This window comes from Narcine bancroftii, chromosome 7, assembly GCF_036971445.1.
Source record: "Narcine bancroftii isolate sNarBan1 chromosome 7, sNarBan1.hap1, whole genome shotgun sequence".
In the NCBI taxonomy this organism is placed as follows: Eukaryota; Metazoa; Chordata; class Chondrichthyes; order Torpediniformes; family Narcinidae; genus Narcine; species Narcine bancroftii.
In genome coordinates, this window is record NC_091475.1 from 12,125,049 (window position 1) to 12,149,863 (window position 24,815).

Below are 24,815 nucleotides of genomic sequence, written 5' to 3' on the forward strand. Positions count from 1 at the left end.
CATCAGGACTGAGAGTGGAGAGGGAAGATTATGGAATAAAATAGTGAGGTGGACCAAGGAGGAATAATGTGCAGATGGAGCCAAGTAATGTAGTTTGGAAGTAATTGTCTATGTACTTAATCAAAATCAGTAACTGGGTCAAATACAGATGGGGTGGTTGGAGAGAATGTGCCTTCAGAGATGTCACTGTTTGGATGAGCTGTAAAACTATCTAATTAAGTGGATGAAAATATCTCTGTAGTAGTTTGAAGAATTGGACATTTTCTCAGCCAACCAAAATTAATAACTTTTTTTATCCATTTGCTATTTATGGGATCTTCTTCATAAACATTTATGAATATCTCTACAAAATTATAGCCATCAATTCTTCAAACATTTTCTATGCCTCATGCATTCATAGTTCTAGATCACAGAAATGCTGCAACATTCAGGGCTTCTTGAATTTGTACACCAAAATCTCTTTATTCCTCAATACATTTTGTACGCCTTGTCCTTGATCGTCCTCGCAAAATGCACTTGTCAGGATTAAATTGCATCTGCCATTGTTCTATCCGTCTTGCCATTTGGACAGTATCACCCTGAAGTAGAAAGAGACTTTCAGTTGCACTTTTACTTTCATGATCTTCGGTTGTAATCAACTGTTTCATAACCAAGTTGTATGGGAAATACAGGAGCAATTTTTTTTAACCTTTCATGCTGTTCCACAATAACAGCATGATAATGACCAAATGGTCTGTTTATTGAAGTTGTTTGAGGAAAACGCCACTACTCTTCAAACAGACCAGTGGCAACTTGTGCACCTGACAGACGGTCAAGACTTTGGATCACCTTTTCATCCTAAAGAAATTGAAGTACTCTCCCAGTACTGCATCGGATGCCTTTTAAGGCTTGTGAACTATGTCCAAGGGATTGTGTGAGTTGACCTCCCTTCTTTTGATTGCAGTGTACAATGAGGAAAGTGCTAAAAGTTTGCCATGTCTCTTAAAAAAAGCATTATTCTGAATGTCAGAGATGAAGAGCTGTCACTGTCCTATGAAACTGGCACCACGGGAATAGAAGGAACCTGTTAAATTTGTCCATAAAGTCAGTTTTACAGGAGAAATATATATAACATAACATATAACATAACAATTACAGCACGGAAACAGGCCATTAGGCCCTTCTAGTCCGCACCGAACCAAACACCCCTTTCTAATCCCACCTCCCTGCACAATGCCCATAACCCTCCATCTTCCTCTCATCCATAGACCTGTCCAACCTTTTCTTAAATAATACAATTGACTCCGCCGCCACTATTTCTCCCGGAAGATCATTCCACACGGCTACCACTCTCTGAGTAAAGAAGTTCCCCCTCATGTTACCTCTAAACCTCTGCCCCTTAATTCTTAACTCATGTCCTCTTGTTTTAATCTTTCCTCCTCTTAACGGAAATAGTCTATCCACATCCACTCTGTCTATCCCTTTCATAATCTTAAATACTTCTATCAAATCCCCTCTCAACCTTCTACGCTCCAAAGAATAAAGACCCAATCTGTCCAATCTCTCCCCATACTCCCCATATCTCCAATATGAACAGCTTACTGGCAGCCTCTTGGATTCTGGCAGAATTAAATATGTCTATTTAAGGATTGGTGCACTACAGAACATTGTGTGTTTCCTTCAACCATCTTTAACTCCTGATCCTCTGCCTAGCCCGACTAAACCTTTAGATCCTTTATTTTGTAGTAATCACTTTTTACACAATAGAAAGAGGCCAAAAAAAAGCTAAAAATGAATTAAAACAAATGGAGATTTTTGTGGCAGCACACATCTGGCGGTCCAAACGGGGCCGGTTCGCTCGCAGAGATGTGCGCTGCCACAATTTTTTATTTCGTATTTTAATTTGTGTTTCTCTTTACTAGTGAACCAGTTTAAGTGTCCCCTCTGTGATATGACCTGCACTACTTTCTCCTCATTAAGGACCCATATCAAGTTTCGCCACTGTTATGAGAGGCCCTATGGGTGTGACTTTTGTGAGAACAGGTAACTTGATTTGCTCCATATTACTTGGTATTAGCATATTGATGTAGATAAAAGGGTTGATTCAAATTTCAAGAAATTTGGGACTCCCAATAATGAAAACAAGGAAACAGCCACAAGGAACACGTGCAGGAAAATAACTTTCTCTTCTCGAATTCTTGGCCCATAAAGGTGGTGGACACCAGATCATTCGGTACATTTAAGACAGATAAATATTTCAAGATTGATGGTCGTGAGGAGGTAAAGTCTGTGTAAATCAGACCTGTTTGTATTCAATGGTGGCCTTCTGCTTATCTTAGATTCTTGATCAAGAATGCAGTAAAAGTGCAGATTTTATTGAACTATACTCCTATTGTGTCATACATTTTGCTCATAAGTTGCATGATGAGTTCCTTCCTCTTGGACAACCCTTTCGAGTCAAGCATGACATTTTCATTTCCAGTTTGGCAGGCTTTAAGAAGGCTAACTAAGCCATAAAGGGACCCTTTCGAGCTAGCACCCACCATTCCTAGTGATCATGATTGATCATCCACACCCAGTACCCCGTTCCTGCCTTCTCCCCATATTCCCTTGACTCCACTGTCTTTGAGCTCTATCTAACTCTTTCTCGAAAGGATCCAGAGGATTGGCCTCCACTGGCTTCTGAGGCAGAGCATTCCATAGATTCTACTTCAAGGTTACTTTAGTTTTATTGAAAGATTGTTTTCATTGGTTACCAGGCAATGCTTTTACTCTGCCAGAAATTGGAGTTAAGTACTGGTGTATAAAATCAGGATGATTAGATGGAAATATTGGGGTATGTTGTTGTCTTTCCTCCATTTACACTAGGCTTCTATGTACTTCTGGCAAAGGAAGTTTTGGTTTTCAAATTTTATTCCAAATGTTGTTCACTTATTTCAGTGATTCTAACCGTTGGTGGAAATTCTCTTCTATAGACATTAGAAGCAGGAGTAGGCCTTTCGAGCTAGCACCCACTATTCCTAGTGATCATGACTGATCATCCACACCCAGTACCCCGTTCCTGCCTTCTCCCCATATTCCCTTGACTCCACTGTCTTTGAGCTCTATCTAACTCTTTCTCGAAAGGATCCAGAGGATTGGCCTCCACTGGCTTCTGAGGCAGAGCATTCCATAGATTCTACTTCAAGGTTACTTTAGGATTATTGAAAGATTGTTTTCATTGGTTACCAGGCAATGCTTTTACTCTGCCAGAAATTGGAGTTAAGTACTGGTGTATAAAAGCATTGATGAATTTCACAAACAATGTCTGTTTTATTGAGAGGTGAATCCTGAAATATAAGGTGGGCGTGATTTTCAGAATTTCATTATTGGACCTACGTTTGTATGATGGGCTTTAAGTTTATCCACTCGCATGTTTCTGATTCTAGTTCTAGGGAAATAATTAGCATGGAAATAAGCCTTTCACCCACTGGACTGCACTAATCCCATTTTTCTTCACTAATTCCCATCTTCCATCCATTCTCTTAATTCGACTGCCCTCCACCATGTTAGAGCAATTTACAATAGCAAATTAACCTCCCAAAAAGCCCCTCTATGGCATATGGGAGGAAACTAGAGCTACAGATTTATTGTCAGAGTACATTCATGACATCGCATGCAATCCTGAGATTCTTTTTCCTAATTGTAATTCCTAAGAATTACCACTTAGTGGTTCTGGTGCCCAACCTTTTATACGGGATCGTCGGGACCAGAAACTTGTCATTGTTCGGAATCTTCCAGATTTTTGAATCATTTTAAAATTGAGTGCCTTTAAGCAAATGCTTCATTCCTAGCTCCACTGTCCCCTCTGGCAAGCCCAGAGTTCGCCAGAATGTGGCAACAGCCCAATGAGCAGAGTGGTTCCAGCTGCGTGGGGGAATTATGGGTAAGGAAGTCGGCCATTGATCCTGCATTGAGCCAGCCTTCGCCTGCTCCTCTCCCAAAAGGTGTTGGGCGCTGAGAGTCACCTTTCCACCGAAGATGAGAGAGGATGCCCAGGCATGACTGGGGGGGGAGCCTTCCTCTGAAAACAGAATATTTGCACAAAATTTTTTAAAGCTCAGTTATATTTCATTCAACCTCAAATGTCCAGCCTCCGAAATTACAGCAACTCAGCCTTATTTAGTGTAAACACCTGCCTGTGTGAACAGCCATTCCGGAGTTAAGTATGCTAATTTATTACAGGAAATTAATGTTACTTATATATAAAAACCATGTTTGATGAGCCGATGTCATCTACTGAAAAAATTGACCGGTTTTTGGAGGTTGCCGGTATTCGAAATCTCAGATAAAAGTTGGGTACCTGTAATGGAAAACAAACTGTACAAGAATGTAAACAGATAACAAAATGTAAACAAACCTACTGTAGTATGGAGGGAATTTAAAAAAAATTGAAGTGCAAAAGTAAGTCCTTAAATGAGTCCCTGATTGAGTTTCTTGTTGAAGAGTCTGATGATGGAGGGGTAGCAGCTGTTCCTGAATCTAATGGTGCGAATCTTGTGGCCTTCTTCATCAGCCTATCAACTTGTGAGATCAGAGCGTGTGCTGGGTGGTGTGGATCCTTGATGATTGCTGCTGCTCTCTATCGGCGGCATTCCCTATAGATGTTCTTGATGATGGGGAGGGTTTTGCCTGCGATGTCCTAGGCTGTGTCCACTACCTTTTGCAGGGCTTTATGCTCAGGGGTATTGGTGTCCCCAAACCAGACCATAATGCATCTGATCAGCATACGTTCCACCACATATCTGTAGAAATTTGCCAGGGTTTCTGATATCATTTCCAAACGTCTGCAAACTGAGGAAATAAAGGTGCTGACGTGCTTTCTACGCAATTCCATTAGTGTGCTGGGTCCAGAAAAGATCCTCCAAGATGGTGATTTCCAAGAACTTAAATTTATTCACCCTCTCCACCTCTCCCCCAATGATCGCTGGATTATATACCTCTGGTTTTCCTTCTTCCCTGATGTTAAAAATCAGCTCCTTGCTTCCTAAGGAAACCCAAGCAATCACAGGAAGCACTCAGTTAAGATTGTTCAGGAATTGCCAGAGCTGTGAGGCAGCAAGTTCGAGCTCAGTGATTAAGGTTGGAGTGAGTGATCCTGGGAAATGTGAGCATCTCTTGACTTGCAGGTGCACTCTAATATGGATCCAATATACTGCAGTAATCAACATGTGCACCCCGATCACGCTAGTTAAATATTGTGGATATGTTGTGCCTAAACTTCCAGAAATGTACCGCACCAATGACTATTGAAAAAGACTCCATGAAGTTTAGAATTGAGGGAAGTGGGGTTGGGGGGGGTGGGGGGGGTGGTGAGAAGATTTTATGTTAGAGAAGGTGCTTGGAGGGGAAGAAACAGGAATTCAGAACCGCTTCTCTGAATTGGAGCGAGACGACAGTATCTACATTTTTAAAATTCTAAAACTGACAGGAACATTCTTTTATTAATTTATTCTGATCTGAGGAAACAATGGGGTGTTTTTATTAAAATGAATGGAGTAAGTAATAAAACTGCCATGAAATTTGGTATTAGTAAAAAGAAAAATCAGGAGTTCCTTTTCCAATACAAGCAATTCTTCCTCTTGAGGAGTCTCTCAGGATTGAGGATCATGGATGACTTACTTCCCTTCAATTCTGTGAGTTCTAAGGTGGCTATTGAGGAGCCACTGTTAAAACCCGTAAATTCTGATTGATGAGGCAGATTGTGAATACCAGGGTGGGGCAGGTGTAGAGTTTGTAGGTGGTCCACTAGTTGTGCAGGATGTCTGTGCTTGTCTCAAATCTGTTGAGCTGGTGACCTCTTCCCATGACGGAACTCAAAAGTATGACATCAGTCAAATGACACAACATGCCCAACGTAGCTTTAGTGAGTTACTAGATTCTCAATGCTGGTCATGTTAGTCTGTGAGAAAACTCTGATAGGGTTTGTTAGTCTTTTTGATGACTGGAAGATTTTGGTGGAGACAACATTGATTGTATTTAATAATTGCTTTTTGCAACAAATAACTTATGAAAATGCTAAAATACCAAGTCTAAAGTGCTACTTTTCTGTTGGAAACCTGAGCCATACCCTTAGTCAACACAACTAATATAGCTTTTTATGGCTTGCTGTCAATTTTTAATCCGCTATTTCTGCTCTGAGGAAATTTGAGTGATCTTGGAATATTAAAAGCAGTGTGTGTGTTTTTTATATATATATGTGGGAAAATTTGCTCCTGACTCCAGCATTTGCAGAATTTTATGGCCTCCTATAAGTGTGAGAGCTTCTTGATGTTGGGATGAAGAGCTTTTCTTCACCATTTCCAAGGCAGGGAGAGTACATCAGTTGTACCTGAGAAGGATGTTTGGAAATATAGGCCCCCCCCCCCCCCAAAAATCAGTCATAAAAACTTTTGTTTTGCTCTTCCACTTTCATTTGATGGATTACTTTGTTTAATTTAAAAAAAAAAATCCTGAACCGTAAGTCTGGAAAAGCAATGGTCAAGATGGTTTACTCAATATCGTGCGTAAAGTTGATGGAATTAGAAGTGATGATGTGATTGGTTATACAAACCTTTAAAATATTGACACTTTCAATTAACATTTTTCCTCTTCATTGTGGTATCACCATGCACATTTTTGTCTATCTGGATTAAATTTATGACCATGGTGATCTATTTCCCAAAGTTATTAATGTACATTATTTTGAATATAACAGTATTTTCTGAAAACTCGTGACTTTAAGTTATGCTGTTCAAAGATGGGTGGCTATGATTGATGTATCAGATTCTGAGTCCAATGTATTTCTCTGAGATACCTTTTTAAAAATTGTTTTTAAGTACCTCCCTCCCCCTAATCAAGGTTAGTGATACAAATGGAAGTTTGGAATCCAATAGCGACTTCCAGGCATCAGATGGCGAACTCCTGGACTCTTCAGAGTTTTCATAATTCTTCCAATCATAATATATTGTAAGAATGGGCTCCACATCTTGACAAATTGAAATTTTCTATCTGTAATATCGTATCTAATTTTCTCCAAGCTGCGGACTCGAAAGGCCAACATGGCCTGTTTCCGCTCCGTAAATGGTTATATGGTGAAGTAAGTCATTGCATCATGTAAACACTGCATGGGTCGGTGAAGATTCATCCTTCCATTTCAGTACAGTTGCTCATCTGGCCATCAGTGTAGATTCTTTCTATTAAAGGCAATGTATAATCCATATTTTAAATTTATTTCCAGTTTTAAGAATTTATCTGACCTAAGGAAGCACATTGAAACACATAATGATGAGCCCACATACCACTGCAGCTCTGATGGATGTAACTTCAGTGCCCGGAGTGTGCAAACACTTAAACAGCACTATAGAAGAATACATGAGGTGAGTGATGCAGTGAAAAGTGATCTATGAATAACTCAAAAAAAATTTATGCACTTTTGAAAACTGAACTTGAAGTGTGTGGTCGACCCTTTTTCATTTTTTTTGCTTTTTGTCTCTCTCTAACTGTTCATCCATATTTTCCTTTCTTTATCATTTTTTCTCTAAGAACACTTTCCATTAATTTACCCACCAGCGTTGTCAGACTCACAGGTCTATAATTGCTAGGTTTACTTTTGAAGCCTTTTTTAAACAGCTACCCTCCAATCTTCTGGCAACTCCTCCGTGGCCAGTGACATTTTAAATATTTCTGTCAGAGGGCTCACTATTTGCCCATTAACCTCCCTCAGAGTCCGAGGGAATATCTTGTCAGGACCCGGAGATTTATCCACCTTGATTCTCTTAAAATAGCCAGTGCTACCTCCTCATTAATCTGTGTATTATCCATGACCTCACGCCAGATTTCCTTGCTTCACCTGGCTCAATATTCCTTTCCTTAGTGAAGACTGAAGGAAAAAAAATCATTTAAAATTTCCCCCATCTCTGACTTGTCACATGACCTACCCCTTCTGATCCTCAAGGGGCCCAATTTTATCTCTTCCTATTATTTTACTTTTAAGTGCTCCTCTTAAGCTTGATCATTGTATTTGACTCCAACACCACCTTTGGCAACATATTCCAGATACCAAACACTCTTTTATTGTTTAAAAAAAAACCCCTCCTTCCTCTTGCTTTTGATACCCTTACCATGGAATAAAAGATTTGGCTACCCGATTGATGCCTTCCACCATTTCATATGAATCTATAAAGTTAACTGTCAGCCTCCTTCACTCCAGGGAAAACAAGTCCAGCCTATCCACCTCACCCCATATATAAAATCCTCAAAATCCAGGTGATATCCTGGTGAATTTCCTCTGCATTCTTTCCAGCACAATTCCATTTTTCCTATGATGTGACAACTAAAACTGTGTACAATACTCCCAGAGTGGTCCAATCAGCACTTTGTAAAAGTTCCAAGCTTGTATTCTGTGCCTCAACCTTTGAAGACAAACCTGCTTTAAGCCTTCTTCATCAATCTTATCAACTTGTGTTGCCACTTTCAGGGGATTATGGACTTGAACTTTCTAGTTTTCTCTGTTCATCAGCCTTTCACTCTGTATCGTCTTACCTCTTTAACTTCCCAAAAATGTGGTAACTGGAGGTCTGTTTGGGTGCTAGTGACTTCGGAGCATATGGAACTGTTGCATTTAGTCCCTCATTTAAATATGGTGTTGCACTGGATTTTAGTGGCTTGCATACCATCTTGTGGAAGAAAAGGCCACGGGAATACAGTGACTTTAAAAATTGCACTTGAACAGGAAAAATAACACGAATTGGTTTTCAAAAAAAAAATTCAAATTACTAATATGTGTGACTATTACATCTTTCCTTTCAAGGGGGAAACAAAACCTCGATACAAGTGTCACATTTGTGCCAAATGTTTCTCCTGGGCCTACACATTAACAATGCACCTTCGCAAGATACACCAGCTCAAGTGGCCGTCTGGGCATGCACGATTCAGGTGGGCAAGATTACCTGTCTAATTATTGCTGATGCAGTTTATTTCTGTGAGCCATTATTATCCTTTAAGAGAGAAAGTTTCAGAAACCCTGTCACCCTGTGGGAGAAAGGCTTATTTCTTCCCTCTAAACCATTGCCTGTTACATTAAATTTGTGTCTCTTGGCCTTTGAGCCCTTTGCTAAGAGGAAAAATGCAGCGTTTCTACCTATGCTCCCATCATTTTGTAGATCTTTGTCTTTTGTCATTTGGCTCTGTTCCAAAGAAAGTGGTCCTATCTTATTTGATCTTTCCTCACAGCTGCAATTTTCCAATCAGGAAGATCGCCTCTTCATTTGGTCTTGAATAATAAACCTTTTATTTTGGTCACCAGAACTATACACTATACCCAAAGTGTGTTGTGAAATGTGATACTATTCTAGCATAACCTTACTCCTTTTATTTACTCTGCTTCGATTAATAAATCATGTACGCCTCTTTTCATCAGTTTATGAACATTAACTTCCATCTTTTAAACAAACTTGGACTTGCATTTGAAGATTTTTTGGTCCGACCGTTCAATCGAATAATTTACTGCATATTTTTGTGCATTTGCCCAAATGCTTTGCCTTCCTTCTTCAGATTGATTTCTATTTGCCACTGTCTTTTCTTCTTCTTCTTGTCAACCGTGCAGCCATTTTTATTGATCATTCTTCCTACGTGCAAGTCTAAATCATTGATACACATTGTAGAAAGCAAAGGGGCTTGCTGCCAAGAACCATATAACACAACTGGTGATTTCAAATTACTAATATAATGCGTGACTACTACATCTTTCCTTTCAAGGGGAAAACAAAACCTTGATGCAAGTGTCACATTTGTTCCAAATGTTTCTCCTGGACTTACAAGTTTGATCTCTAAATACCTGTTAAATGTTTCTCTGGTATTGAGCTGATTTTAAATCCAATTTTCTGCTCTCTTGATCTTGTAGACTTTTATTTTCTTGGCCTGTGTGCCCAGTGAAATCTTATCAAAAGACTTGCAAAAATCTATAGGGATTACATAAATACTGTCCTCACATGTTGATATTAGCTCATCAGTTGTAAATTAGACACAGCTTTTCCTTAACAATGAATGTCCCTAACTAACCTGTACCTTTCTATGTAATAATTAATTTTTCAAAATTGATTTGAATAATGTACTTTCCGTAATAAGCTGATTGATCTATAATTTCTTGACTTTTCCCTCCTTCTCTATTTATACAAAGTTAGCAATCCAACAATCCTCTAGTATTACTCCTATACCAGGAAGTACTGAAAAATGGTCCTTTTTAATAGCCTGGTGTGTATTTCATGAGTAGTTGACTTTTTCAAAGGTAACAAATCCCTTAATGCTTCCTCTTTGCAATCCTTATCTCATTTGCGTTTCATGCATATCAGTAACATCTCCTTTTGGTGAAGGCAGCTACAAATTACTCTCTTAGTTCCTTTGTTGCCCACATCCCACATAAACGAATCCAAGTTTAGGACTGCATTCAGCAAAAGATGGCTTCAGTAACTGAACTGAAAATATTAACCTGCGATCTGGGTCCTCTGATTAGGTGGTGGGTGACATCAAATAAGCTCATTTCAATCATGTTCAATCAGTGCAGCATCTTTAAAATAGATAGGCCAATGTTTGTACATAACTCAAGTGTGGTAATATTGCAGATTATATTAATCTTTTTCACTTTGGCTTATTGGCAGAAAGATTCAAGATTCAATTTATTGTAATGTAATAGACATAGAATTTGTTTTCGTTTGCCATAAGGCAGACAGGTTCGCCATCGGCAGAAATTACCTGAATTTTGCCCTTTACAATCCGAGAAAGAGAAGCAAGAAAGAGTTTCCTCAGAGTCACCATCTGTCCCTGGATTTGCCTCCAGCGCTTCCACAGCTACACAAAGTCCAGTCCAAACTATCAGCAAGCAGCAGAGCTCTAGATCTGATCCTCTGACATGATCAGTACCCTCTCGCATCCCAGTTCTGATACCTGGTATCCAGCAGTCCACAGCCCAATGTGAATCCCTTGACTGCAGTCGCCAGCAGCCCACAGACTGTGCGGGTTCCTCGCCTTGATTCACCAACACCTCGCTGCCTATGTGTTTCTACAACTGCAGAACCCCTCACTGGTCTGCCGCCATGGTCACCATCCCTTGGGTCATCTCTGCTTCTCCTCAAACGGGGTGTCCAGCACCAGTCCTCTGCTTCCCCGGAGTCTGCAACTTCTCATGACTGCTGCCAATCATATGCGCCACCATCTTGATCACAGGCCCTACCGTTGCAATATTTTTAAATAAAACCACCACCAGCTCAATTTACAGGTCGTTTAAAGCCTGTACAAGGCTGATGTCAGTCGGACTGGGCGGTTGGCCCCTGCGGGGATGCTGTGTCTCTGCTCTCCATGGGTCTGCACCAATGGCAGCCCTGCTGCTACAGCAGATCCAGCTGTTACTCAAAAGTATATCTAGTGGACATTGTAGCTTTGAATTTTTTCCCCCTAAGTTAAGGGAGAAATACAAAGTATAAAACTGGAGAGTGGCCCTCAACAGGTGTGTGGTTTTTCCCATCAACCTTGGCTGAATTTCAGCCCAGTCCTGGAGGTGAAAAGTTTTAGTCATCTGTATTTTTCCTACCTGTTGTAGTGGCAGTGATTCAAAGCACTTTATTGGTTATGGAGCATCATGGCACATCCTAAAAAGATTTCATGAAAGTGAGGGGGTTTTAATGATACTATTCAACTTCTCAAGTTCTTCATTATCAAAGGTAAAATATTAAATTTTAATAATAAATCACCCAAAAGCTTATCTTTTGCTTTAACTGTCTAGGTATAAAGAGCATGAGGATGGATACCTCCAGCTGCATATGGTTCGCTATGAAACTGTTGAACTGACGCAGCAAATCATCAAGGACCTAGAGAAGAGACATGGCCGCCGAAGGAAAACAATAGACACATGTCTCCCAGCACTGGCCCCCTACCAAAAGCTTCTCTCCAGGAAGCCTCCAGCTGGAAAAGTAGCAAGGGAGGCTGACTATCTTGTTCCAGCTGCCCAACTAAAATGTGCTGCGCAGCACGAAACCAACCCACCAGCCAAGTCCATGAACAGACTCCTGCAGCCAAAGCACTGTGACACTTCAGAAGCCTCAGGAGCAAGTGAGCTGGACAGAGGAGTTTCTGAAAAGGACTCTCCTGTCCACTTTGTCCTCAGAAATGCAACCAAAGCAGCAGCCAAGCCTGCTGCTACCCTTGAGAGGAATGATGACAGTTCCTACCTAGACCCTATGGAAACATTGGAGAAAGTAGCCCGGGGGCTTGGGATTCAGATTATTGGGTAGTTGTAGCTGCTGGTGGTGAAGCAGTAAAGCCTTGGTCACCAACGTCTTTCAGAAATGGCTGCCTGAACGGGGACTCTGTGCAAGTGGGATTCTATTTTATGGGATCCTGCTGACTTGCCCCTATCAGGAATGAGAGCCCGATGTTTGCTGTCACTTGCTTTGGAGTAACGTGTATTTATTTTTCTGTCTCAGAGTGATATAGTTTGTCCTGGAAGCTGGGAAGGGTCTGTCGCAAGTTCTGAGACATGCCAGACTTAGGCCTATGAAACACTAGATAGGAGAGGCCCAGTGTTCGACTGGTGGAGAGTGAAATACAACTTTTGAAAATGTATGTTGTCAAATAATGAGGATTCTGCCTGAGCATTTTTTCCTCTCCATTTCCATTCTTGAATTGGACAAAATTTGGTATGGGCAAGACTTTGAGAGGTAAAGCCACCATCTGTCACCTGGTGCTTCCACTGATAGAGGTTAATTTACTCAATGTTTTTAAATCAAAAAAGACTTCCTGTGCTTTGAAGCAGGTGAATTGCTGTCCAACTGTAGATCGTACTATCTGCCGTTCTTGTTGGAAAAATACTTTAATTATACAGATACTGGGGTGCTGATGAGCGATTAGAGCCTCTCTCTCTCAGGAAACGTCGTTCTTTTCAAGAACAGCAGACTTGAGGGTGCTGTTTGTGGAAATGTTGACTTGTTTCCACAGATGCTGTTGGACTAGCTGGGTTATTGGAGTATTTCTGGTTTTGTTTCAGATTCCGGCATCTGCATTTTTTTGTTTTCCACAGGCCACATTTAGTTGTGGAGGAATATTATAGTTGAGCGCATACAACCCCATTGAGAGACAGGAGGAGCAACCTTATTTTTAAATTATGAAGCTTTTTTGTTCAAAAAAAGTTCATTGTCTTGGTCACATAAACAGCTATTTTCCCAAAAAAATCTATTGTCTCTGTTAAAAGTAAAAAAAAAACTAGAAATGTAAACTGAAAATTATGCAGGTCAGGCTGCACTCGTAGGAAGAGAACTAGTGTTAATGTTTCAAGTGTGAGATCCTTCTTCAGAACTGGTGCTAGAGGATTATTGACCTGAAATTTGTATTTCTTTTCCCACAGATGTGGCCTAATCTGTTGAATATCTCCAGCATTTTCAATTAAACCTGTTGATGCAATGATATAAATGCCTTTCAATAGAACCTTTTTGCTTCACAATTACTTCAATCTTTTTTGCATTTAAAAACAAAAATTCCAGAAACACTCAACCGGTCAGGCAGCAACTGTGGAAAGAGACAATGTTTCATGTTCCAGATCATCATCCGGTAGTGTTTTGTATGTCCAGAAAGTCTCTTCAGACATGACAGCAGAACCAGAATGAATATTGAAATTATTACTGTGGCTCAGTGAGATCTTGCTCTCTCTCTCTCTCTCTCTCTCTCAAATATTTTTTAAAAAGACAAAGCACAAGCTGTCTTCACATGAATGAAGAACTCATCTCTCCCCCCGATGTTTGCTCTTGAGAGGAAGTCTGTCTTCGATAATTGCCTCAGTAATGAGTGTACAGTGTTGCATTTTTATGAAAATTCATGAAGGCCTTCCCCTCGTCTAGTGACGACCATGACTTTGCTGTTTTATAATTACACGTCAAAAATTTAAACCAGAGGAAATTCTAGACTTTATTCTTTTGAGGACATTTTGATATGCTTTGGTTCCAAAATGGTGACTGATGAACAATTCAAACTGCTAAGCAGCTTTTAACAACATTGCATTGTGATGCTTGGATGTATACCGATTTATGATAGTCCCTCTATTGTAGGACTGATTAAAAAAAAGTTTCATTGATAAAGATTAATTACCAACAGTGCAGTTTTAATGCTTGGAAAACTACCATTCTAGCCCTTTCTGACTTGTATTTACTTCCATCCCATCCCAATGTGGTTGACTCTTAAATAGACTGCCAGTCTTGCTTGTTATTCCATACACCTAGAGTAGAAATGAATGAAGAACTGCAGTCCCACCACATTGCGATATTGTGGATACTGAAACCTCAACAACCTATTCAATCTCTGAACAGAAAATGCCTGTGGTCAGTTCATTTGGATTACAGTAGTTTTACCTGTATTTAAGTTTCTCCCAGCTACATTGGCAGGATAAGCAAGAGATTAGTTATTTCAGGACAATATCCAAATCTTCCAATCACAATCGCCTTACAGAATCTTTCAATAATTTTGCACTGGCACTAACTTAAACAATTTTGTGATTTATCCCATTTCAATTGCTTTAATTCAAACAGTGGAATCCTTTTAAAACTATACATCCTCTTGCTTGCTGCCAGCAGAGAGACAGCTCATTTCTGAGGGAGGTTGCCAAGTTCCAAAACTCCAGCAGGTGGACAGGACAGGAAATAAGATCTCAATCTCTTTTTTTAAAATCTTTGCTTTCCAATACTGTCATGTCATAAGAGTCTAATGGTAGAGTGAGTGCATTTGGCTTGGGCAAGAGCAGAGATTTATTTTAGCACTGATATTTTTGATGTTTTAGATTTAAAAGTATATGGATGGCTCCATGAGGAGTGCAAGCTATTTGGTTATACACTAAACAAAATAGTTTCCAGCATTATAAGCAAAACATGAGTTCAATTTGCAGTCTCCATTCCTCACTGGTGCCTTACATTAACTGTTCCATGTAAGAAGTCAAAAGGAACAAAGAAGTGAAATTTTCCATCAAATGGAAGAATTTCTTGAACTGTGAATTGAGTTGAAGTGTTTGTTTTAACTTGACATTCTATCAAATTAATGTTGTAAACTGTTGCTAGGATTGTGAATATACTATTTACAGTCGAAGTTTTTTTTACTTCAGATTTACAGTTTTTTTTTAAAAAAACACAGTATTTTAATGGAATTTGATGTTTTGAAATGTGTATAATGACAACGCAATGTTGTTAATATTGTAAAGTTTGCACTAGTAACTAGTATGGTGGGACCAATAAAAAAACATTTAGAGTACATTAAGATGTACTGTAGGATTTTGTTGCTGTTTTGTTTGGCATTGCGTTCAGCAAAGCTGGTGTTGATCATGTCGTAAAAACATGATTCACCTCAAACTGACTGAAGTGGGAGTGTATTTTTATGGGCTCACGCTTCTAGCAGGAGCCTCGCCTACTAGGAGCACCATCCCATTTACTCCAGCAAGTGTGTACTTGTTATTGTGAATGCAATAGATATTTAATAAAATATCTGTAATTTTCCATCGCAGTTCCCACTGCAAAATCACTGGAATTTAATAATTGTTTAGCTGAACGCTTTATTTCCTCTGAGATTTTATCAAATCAAGGTTTCCTTTCTTATTTAACATTGCTGTAGTTTGCAGTTTATTTGGTACTCTTTTTGCCCCCATCCATGTCCCTCCCAAGTGTTGCAAAGGAAGTAATCAGTCATGTAGACATTAAAAGTGTTGTCCATCTCCAAGGCAATAGGGATAGGCAATAAACAATGGATCTACCCTGGTTGAAAATCTTCATTCCAGTGCTTTTTTTTTAATTTGAAGGGCAGTCATTATATTGGGAACAAAAGAACTTCTGGATCTTTTGTAAGGCAATATACCTTTCCAGCTCCATTTTGATGCTCAAAAGATTTTTTTTAAACAAGAGCCTAAGCCGATCATAAACTATTTGTTCCGTATTGAAAGCAGCTTGATTTGAACAATGTGGAAAGTGCAAGTGGTGGGCTCTGTGTTCTGATAAATTCAAGTGATAAGTTTACTTTTGAAATATGCTCTTTTCCTTCTACTTTACCTCTTGCTGGGATTCAATTTTTTGTTAGTGAGACTTGAGACTTTAATAAAACATTCCATCATTGCAGTTATTATTATATTATCTTTTGTAATTGTGGATTTCTTGTGGAGATTTGTTACTTGTAACATATTTTTAACCGATTCCACCACTGACATTATGTACTTTCAAAAGCATACATTGCTTGTCTGATTTGAACATTGAGTTAATCTGTAAATTTGCCAAATATAGAATATCGACAACTGGTTTTGTGTGTGTGTGCATATTTTCCAGATCATAATCTTGCAAGAAGCTGCTTTCCAAGATGGTGTGCATTTCTGTACAATTTGAGAAGTGGAAAGAAAAGTCTACATGCCTCAATATACTTTGAGAAAAATTATATGATTATCGTGTGAATTGTAAGTAGTTATATATCAGTTTGCATAAACCCTGCTTTAAAGCCAACTTTGCTTTCAAGGTTGAGCAAAGCTTGACTTTGATGCATCATAGGTCCTACTCTGGAGCTATTTTTGCTGCATGAACATGCTTCATCCTTGTATACTAAGGCAAATTTAAAATGGATTTGGCTTTTGAGTTACTAGCTATTGTGGGTGATTGTGAAGTCCTTCAATCAGGTAATTTTTATCTCCCACACACACATTTTCCAGGTATCCAATTTTAATCATGTTATGCAAGTTTTGATGCAGCTCGTTGAGCATGTGGTGGCTCTGAGGAACTATCTGGCCTGTTCTGCCCCTGTAGCCCTGCAAATTATTTTCCTTCAAGTATTCACCTGATTCCCTTTTGTAAAAAAAAACTTGTTTGACTATTTCTACTGCTCTTGGATACAGATCCAGGTAATAACTTTTTACATAATGAAAAGTCTTTCCTCCTCTTCCTCTTTCCTCTTCTACCCATCTGCATTCCCTCGTCCAGTTGTAACATTGTTCGCATTGAAAAGACCTTCATTGCTCCAGATTCTTCCCCAATTTTGCAATTTACTTGTAAATCTTTTATGGCTTAATAGTAAACAAAACTGGATGTGTCACTCCATTTGCAGCCTTAATGTGTTTCATATGAATGTAACAAAACTCCATGTTTATGAAGCCCACGATCCTACATACTATATTAAGCTTGCTCAATATATACTGCAAAGATTTACATATTGTTCACACTTGGGTCACACATTTACAATTATTCATTTAATTCCCTCTCTGTTAAGGATATTTCATAATGTTATCTGCCATTTACCTTCCTATTTCACTAACTTTTCTATGGTCTTTTGTGGTCTATTACGATATTTGCAATTTACCAGACTTTATAACTTTGTCATCTGTAAATATTGAAATTTCACCCTGCAAACTAATATAATGGTTGTTGTAAAACTATTTTCCTCCAATCTGTGGGCAACAACAACAAAAAATCATTTAAGCCAAATTCTTTTATACGCTGCTTCTTGACTCTTATTTTTTCATGAGCTTCAGTATTGCTCAAGCAGAATTTTATCTTTACGTAAAACTTTTGATAGCTTTTAGGCATCACAGTGATGTAACTAGTAGAATGAACATGTCACAAAATTTGTTTTGTGGCAACACCACCATACAAGAAAAAGATAGAGTAAAGTAGGACTAATGGTTCATTCTTCATTCAGGAGGGGAAGAACTGTCTTAGTGCAGGTGATTGCTTAACTTCAGGCTCCTCCTTTTTTTTCCAATGGTAGCAGAGTTAAGAGGGCATGGCCAGGGTGGTGGGGGTCCCTGAAGATAGGGTTTGTATCTGATCTGCAGTGTCTTTGTGGAACTTCCATGTTTGTTCTTCTTACCAAGTGGGTTTTCTTTGGTTGCTCTGGTTTTCTCCTACAGTCAAAGGATGTACAGACTAGTGATTAATTGGCCACTCTAGATTCTCCCTAGTATGCATGGCAATATAGAGAAAATAGATCATAGGGAAAAATGTAATGATGGAATGGGATTGTTTAGTGAATCAATATAGAGTCAATGGGCCAAATAGCCCTTGACATTAACATCCTCCATTGCTCCACCTGCTTAATTTTGATACCCATCCTTGATTTAATTTTCCTAGTGTGTACAGATTTGGATTTAAGATTAATACAGAAATGACAAAACCTCATGTCCACAAAAACAACAGATTTTAAATCAAAGTTTGTCTTCAAAAGTACAAGTATGCATTTGTTTTGTCAGCTGCATTTTTGAGCTAGTGCTCCTTGGTTTTATAAAATAAATGATTTTGTGTTTTTAATAACTGGATATTGTGAAAGATTTTGAAGTGGGGTATGTTTAAGATGCAATTATTCAATCTCATTCCCCAACAAACGTACCTCTCCTGCTTGGAATGGAATCCCTTCTTTGGCAATTTGTGGGGGATGGATGTAGGTGGGTTTCAAGTGATAGATCAGGTAGCAATGTTTGACATTCCTATTTGACTGCTTCTACCACTTTTACTTTCAGATCCCAATCAACTAATTTTTTTTAAAAGAAAAAAAAATTTCCTTACATTATCTTCCCTCTTCTATTGTCCATTACATTCAAACTTTCAATCCTGGTTTGGTGCATAACCAGATAAATGAGAAAGTCATATTCTCTGTTAAACTATTATGTTTGGGCACAGATTCTGGGCAAGAACACTGTTTCTGAGCATTGTATTTGTCATCCTGACCCTTGCCAAGTGGCTTTTGTTCAGTTTTTAAATAACAATTGCTAGATGAAAAATACCCTGTAATTGGTTTTTGTTCAATATTTTGATAGGTTGTTTAAACAATCAAAGCATTGGATGATACAGCAGGTTTTCATTAAAGAACTAGACTGAAATAAAATTTAAAGGAAAAATACATTTTGGATAGGGAAAAGGGGATATTAATCTCTTTCAATGCTGAAAGAGAAACTCAAGATTTCTAGTTTTAGCTAAAACTAAGAGTAAGTTTTTCCCCTCGCCCAGTTCTTGTCGGATCGCACTTTTTTACAAAAAAGTTATGGATTGCTACATTGAACTGTACTAGAAAATTTGTAGGTAATAGTTATGAACTAATGATTTTTAAATGTTTTGCAAACTTCCATGCTTCAATATTCCATTTAATATTGTTTATTTTGTAAATGGTTAGTGATACCTGGTTAGTCCCCACTCCCTGTATCTAGCTTCCCAAACATATACTTTCAACCTGACCTGCGTACAACTTTTGGTAATGATTGAACAAGTAGAAACCAAAATGCAGTCTGCAAGCTTAGTTTATCATGACGCTGTTGTGTACATCTCTGAAGAATTTCAGCTGTTTCACATTATGCTACTTGCCAAAATGACTTTTATAAATTGTGTTTCCTACCTGTACTGGAACCAAATGTGACTGATGAAAATGCCTTGATGTGAAACATACATAACCTTTCCATTTCCAGCATTTTCTGCTTGCTATTACTACAGATCTTTCGTATGCTCTCATACGATTACCCTCTCTTCCCAAGAATTGATCTCATACAATAGATGTTCTGCAATTACAAAGCAAATCACCATTATAAATTGGGTTCTTTAGAACTGTAGAATGACTTCTTCAAAGTGTGGTCCTCAGTTGTGATCCATATAATGAAGTGAAGAGACTGAATGTATTGTAGACAAATTTGCTGACATACAAAGATGTTGGAATAGCAAGTTGTGAGTTCAGAAAGAGTTTGCAAAAAGATGTAGATTAATTAATAGGCAAATGGATGGAAGGCGGAGTTAAAGTGTGGGAAGTCAACTTAAATTATCTATTTTAGTCAGATGAATAAAACAATATTTTTAATAGCACAAGACTACCTAGTGTTTTACAGAGGGATCTAGATGTCCTTTAGCCTGAAGCACACAGTTAGTAAATTAAGAAGGTAAATTTCAAAATGGAATGAGTGCAAAAGTAGATAAAACAACAGTTACCATTGAGAGGCCTCACCTGGAACACACACTTAATCTCTTAATTTCTTCCTGTGCTTTGCAGTCCTGATTTCCTGTCATTCAAATTGAAATTGTAGGTTTATTTTTATTCTCACTACTTGAGCTGATGAATAATTCCATTGTTTTCTGTTTTTTTCTGATTGGATGAGAAATGTAGAAAAATAAAAGGTACCACTTGGGTTTACGTTTATTGTCATATATACAGTGAGAAGGGTTCTTCCACGAGCATTCTTCCAGGTTAATATTCAATAACGTAGAAGAATAGGAGCACAATTACAGCCAATAGAGTTGCAATGAAGTAAAAGATAAATACAGACCAGATTTCATGAGTGTACTGTTCTGGAGTTAATTCAGGGTTACTGGAGTTCTGAAGTGAATTCAGGACGGTTTCTGGAAAGAAAATACTGCGAATAAAATGAGAAAATGCAATAATTACAGAGTTGATTTTTTATAAATAACAAGGACTGTACAATTTTTAAAAAAAAATCCAACGTCTATTCCATGAATCCCATTTGTCCCTCTCCCTGGTGTTTGCTTGGCCTGGGTGATGATCCAAGAGCAACTTGATTTTAATTGTCATTCTTTTTACTTCTTCCATGATCTTCGCTGTGCAACCTCTTTTAGCTCCATGATTGTCAGCCATTTATTCCTTCAAAATAAAGATTGAAAGATTTCTTGAATGAAGGGATATTAGGACCAGTGCTGTAATATGAGGGGAAACTAGAAAATTAGCCACAATTTTAATGAGTAGTGGTGAAGTCTACAAGGGTTAGATGGCCTGTTCCTATTTAGATTAGTTCTTTGCCAGTTCTGGCATCTGATCATTATTAAAGCTGGCTGTCAAGTTCCTTGCTTTAAAATATTGGACTGCAAAAATATCCTCTTTGGGATGAGTTGAGATTATGGCAGTCACTATATATTTAAAGTCTTCATTTGGTTTTCTGCACATCCCTTCTCTACCAGTAAAGGGACACAGTAAATCACACAGACTCAGTTTCAACCATCAGAGCTGCTGAACTTGTCTTTCTGGACTAACCCTGACTACTGTGTGACGGTAAGCTCAGCCAAACGTTTGTTGTTCCTGGCTGACTTCACTGAAAGTACATCTCTGAGGAAATGTGGAGGGAGAAATGGTGTTGGCCAGAGCTATGTTGCCCTCAACACTCGGACAGGTCTCCTTTACTTCTAGAGTACGGGTACTGGCACAATGTTCAACAATTTCACGGTGGTACTTCCAGTTTTAACACACCAGCAATCAGAGCTTTGGGAAAAGTACATTGGAAAGAGCAGGTTCAGTCTTTTTTGATCCATTCATTTATATGGACGTTGACATCCTTAGTGAAGTTGGTATTTATTTATCCATCCTAATTGAACTGAAGAAGGAATTAACAGTCAACCAACTTAACAGCTCAGCAGTTGCATATTGACCAGACAAGGTAAGGATTGTAGGATCCTGTCCTTGAATGACAAAAGTAAACCATAGGTTTCTACAACAATAAACCATCTCATTGCTTCAATACTGACTACCATTTAAAATAAAAACATTTATTTAATTACTTGAATTTAACTATCTGAGCCTCCGTGGTGGGATTTGAACTCTTGCACCTCGACACTGCTAGCCTAATAACTTAATCACAATACTACTGTAATGGTGGCTTTCTTGCAGATGCTTCCATACCTAAAGAATTCCTGTCTCTTCTCCTCACAGATGCAGTGACCTGCTGTATGTTTCCCTATCAACTACACAGTCGTTTGACCCCACCTTCCTGCCCAAGGAATGAAAACACCCAGACCCAATAAACCATGACTCCGCCACAGACTTCCATCAGTAATTGGTAAGCCTATCCCCAGTCTGATCAACCTAAGCATCATGGCAAAGCACCTTTCCACATTTGGCTTCTATTCCTTGCTCATTTTCCTCATGGAGTGCAAATCAACATTTGTGTGGGAAAGCGAATTGGAGATAACTAGGGAACTGGTCACATTACTACCATAATGATTTTCTAGTCAGCCTAGTTTATTGCTTGAAAGATACGACACATATTACTGCTCTAAATGGCAAAGTCTCAGTTTTTCGTTAACTTGTGCTGCAATTCCATTATTTCTAATTCAATAATTAAACTTCAGTTGCTGTCGAAGAAAATGTTGTATTATTGACTGAGAGGATACATTAATATTTCTCGTGTGCAGAAGCAGTTCAAGTCAAGTAGCCATAAATAGAGATAATCACCAAAATCCAAAAGAGGATTTGGGAGAAAACTTTGAGGAGGGTGTAGAAATCAGTCTCACAAGGAGTTGACGAAGATGTGGCATAAATACCTTTGAGGAGAAATTAATCCAAGTTTACCCCGACTGGTTGATATCTCCTTCCTTGCCAGTCAAATCAAATAAGCACTGATGGACCAATCATTCATAATTTCTTTCTGACACTCCATCTCCATTCATCTTCTCTCGTACAAATCAGCCACTTCTATATTCAATTATGTGAATAAAATCTCAGATAATAAGTCAACTTTTTCAAATTCCTAATTATCAACTGTGAGACATCACCATGTTAAGTTTATTAGCAAAAATTAAGGGAAATACATTTAAACCTATACAGATGTATAAGCGTAGAAAGAACCCATTGCTCAGCTGAACAAATCCTTGTTCTTTGGGTTCAGTTGTGAGCACAGTGTGCTTCACCACAGATTAACTGGCTTTGGAGAAATCCACCAGAGATGAGGGATTGTGGGCCAGACTGTTCAGGAACTTTTGCATTGAGAAGATCTCCAGGCATTAAAAAGATCAGTCGATCATATGTAGAGCTAGAATTATAGACTGTCTTACCTTTATGACAACAATCTACATAATTATTGATGAAAGTGCCCAGTTCCAATATCAAAATAATCACTGAATAGGTTACTGGTTTACAACATCAGCTGGTTTAAAATTGAAGGGGTCTTTATAGCTGAACCTTGAGGGTAAAAAGCTATGTTAGCACGGTCAAGAGAGACCTTCCCTGCCAACGATAGTCCACTGCACAATTATTTGGGTCTTTCATTTATTGAGTTTGTGACTGAGGAACAGCAATTAGAGAAATGTGTCCATGGTACTTTGTATTGTAGTAGTGGGGCAGGTGTTGGGGTGGTTTGGGTTCAGCATGGTATTGTAGGCCCTTTGAAAGCCTTGAACCCAATGGCATGAATATCCTTTTTTTTTCTCGCTTTAGGTATCCCTCGCCTCCAACTTGTCTCCATTTCTCCTCTTCCTTTTCTTTCTACCCCCACCATTGCTGTGTTCTCTTCTGCTATCTCTCCACATCTTCCACCTTCTGTTCAACATTCTATCTCCCAGTTTCTGCCTTGTCTCCTTTCTGTTTTCCCCCTGATGTCCCCCATTTTGTCTTGATTAGGGGCACCAATCTGAATCATTGAGTGGGAAGGGAAGGTTGAGAATCACTGCTCTAGACTCTGTGATTAGTAAGGGTTGGCTTAAGGTGGGATGTGAGTGGGAGGGGAAGGTTGAGAATCACTGCTCTAGACTCTGTGATTAGTAAGGATTTGCTTAAGGTGGGATGTGAGTGGGAAGGGAAGGTTGAGAATCACTGCTCTAGACCCAATTGCGACTGAACTATTTTGCTTGAGAAAGATTGTCATTGGCCCATTTCCTTTGGGAGTTATGAAACCGTGCACATAACAAGTCCATGAGGTTCGATTAAAACAGGTGGTTTTCAAACTTTTTCTTCCCACCCACGTAATCCCTTAAGCAATCCCTTATTAATCACAGAGCACCTATGGCACAGGGAATAACCCCCCCCCCCAGTCTCCATGTGGATGAGAAGTAAGCGGCGAGTGCTAGACGCGTCGGGTGTTGGGCAGCGCATCTCCGACTGTCACTTCAAACGGCCCCCTCCCCACCAGCGAGGGGTTCCCGCCACTGACAGGTACCCAGCGGGGGCGGCGCGGCTGCCCCCTCCATCCGTGGTCTCCTGGGTGGGCGAAATTCCCAGAGGTGGAGGCGGGGGGGGGGGGGGCGAGGCTTTCCCGTGGGATCCCAGTCAAGATCGGTGGTATGTGAGTGGAAAGAGAAAAAGGTTGAGAACCACGGTTTTAGATGCTGGGTACCACCAGGATCTTACTGTTTGCAGGTTCTCCGTCCGACTCTCCCGATTTGTTGCCAAGAGTACATCCATCACATCCAGCCTTTCTGGCGGGCAAGACGAAATTTGTACTGAACGGTGATGCAAAAGACTGGACTCAAGAGAGATATGCAAAAGAAAATGGGTCATAAATAACGTGATCGTTGTTGAGGAGTCTGAGGGTGGGTGGGCGGGTGGGGGGTCCTGAACCTGCTGGTCGTGGTACCTCTCTTTTCTTTCTTCTTTGGCTTGGCTTCGCGGACGAAGATTTATGGAGGGGGTAAATGTCCACGTCAGCTGCAGGCTCGTTGGTGACAAGTCCGACGCGGGACAGGCAGACACGGTTGCAGGGGAAAATTGGTGGGTTGGGTGTTGGGTTTCTCCTCCTTTGTCAGTGAGGTGGGCTCTGCGGTCTTCTTCCAAGGAGGTTGCTGCCGGCCGAACTGTGAGGCGCCAAGATGCACGGTTGGAGGCGGTGGTCAATGGGGCAGGCACCAAGAGCTTTCTTTAGGCAGTCCTTGCACCTCTTCTTTGGTGCACCTCTGTCTCGGTGGCCAGTGGAGAGCTCGCCCTATCTTGGGAAGGCGAGTGCCGGACCTCCAGGAAAGGTCAATTCCTGGAGGGGGTTTCACAGGACGGGTGGGATTGAACTGGGGGGAAAGAAGTGCACATACCTGATGGGACGTTCACCTTGGTGTTGCAATAGGAAGTGACGT

General features: G+C 39.6%; 1 protein-coding gene and 1 long non-coding RNA gene across 2 annotated transcripts in view; one reads left to right on the forward strand and one right to left on the reverse strand.

The window, feature by feature from the left end:
* Positions 1-13,458, forward strand: part of LOC138738512 (histone H4 transcription factor) — a 31,732-nt gene extending 18,274 nt beyond the window's left edge. Inside the window, exons 7-10 of the mRNA XM_069888841.1 lie at positions 1,902-2,022; positions 7,238-7,376; positions 8,810-8,934; positions 11,777-13,458. Of these exons, the coding sequence (XP_069744942.1) occupies positions 1,902-2,022; positions 7,238-7,376; positions 8,810-8,934; positions 11,777-12,284 (893 nt within the window). The 3' untranslated portion in view covers positions 12,285-13,458. The remainder of the gene's footprint in view (positions 1-1,901; positions 2,023-7,237; positions 7,377-8,809; positions 8,935-11,776) is intronic.
* Positions 435-19,648, reverse strand: LOC138738513 (uncharacterized). Its single transcript, XR_011341579.1, has 3 exons — positions 19,381-19,648; positions 11,585-11,642; positions 435-578 (listed from the first exon to the last, which is right to left on the reverse strand). It is a non-coding gene; the product is annotated as an uncharacterized lncRNA (long non-coding RNA).
* Positions 19,649-24,815: the final 5,167 nt, after the last annotated feature.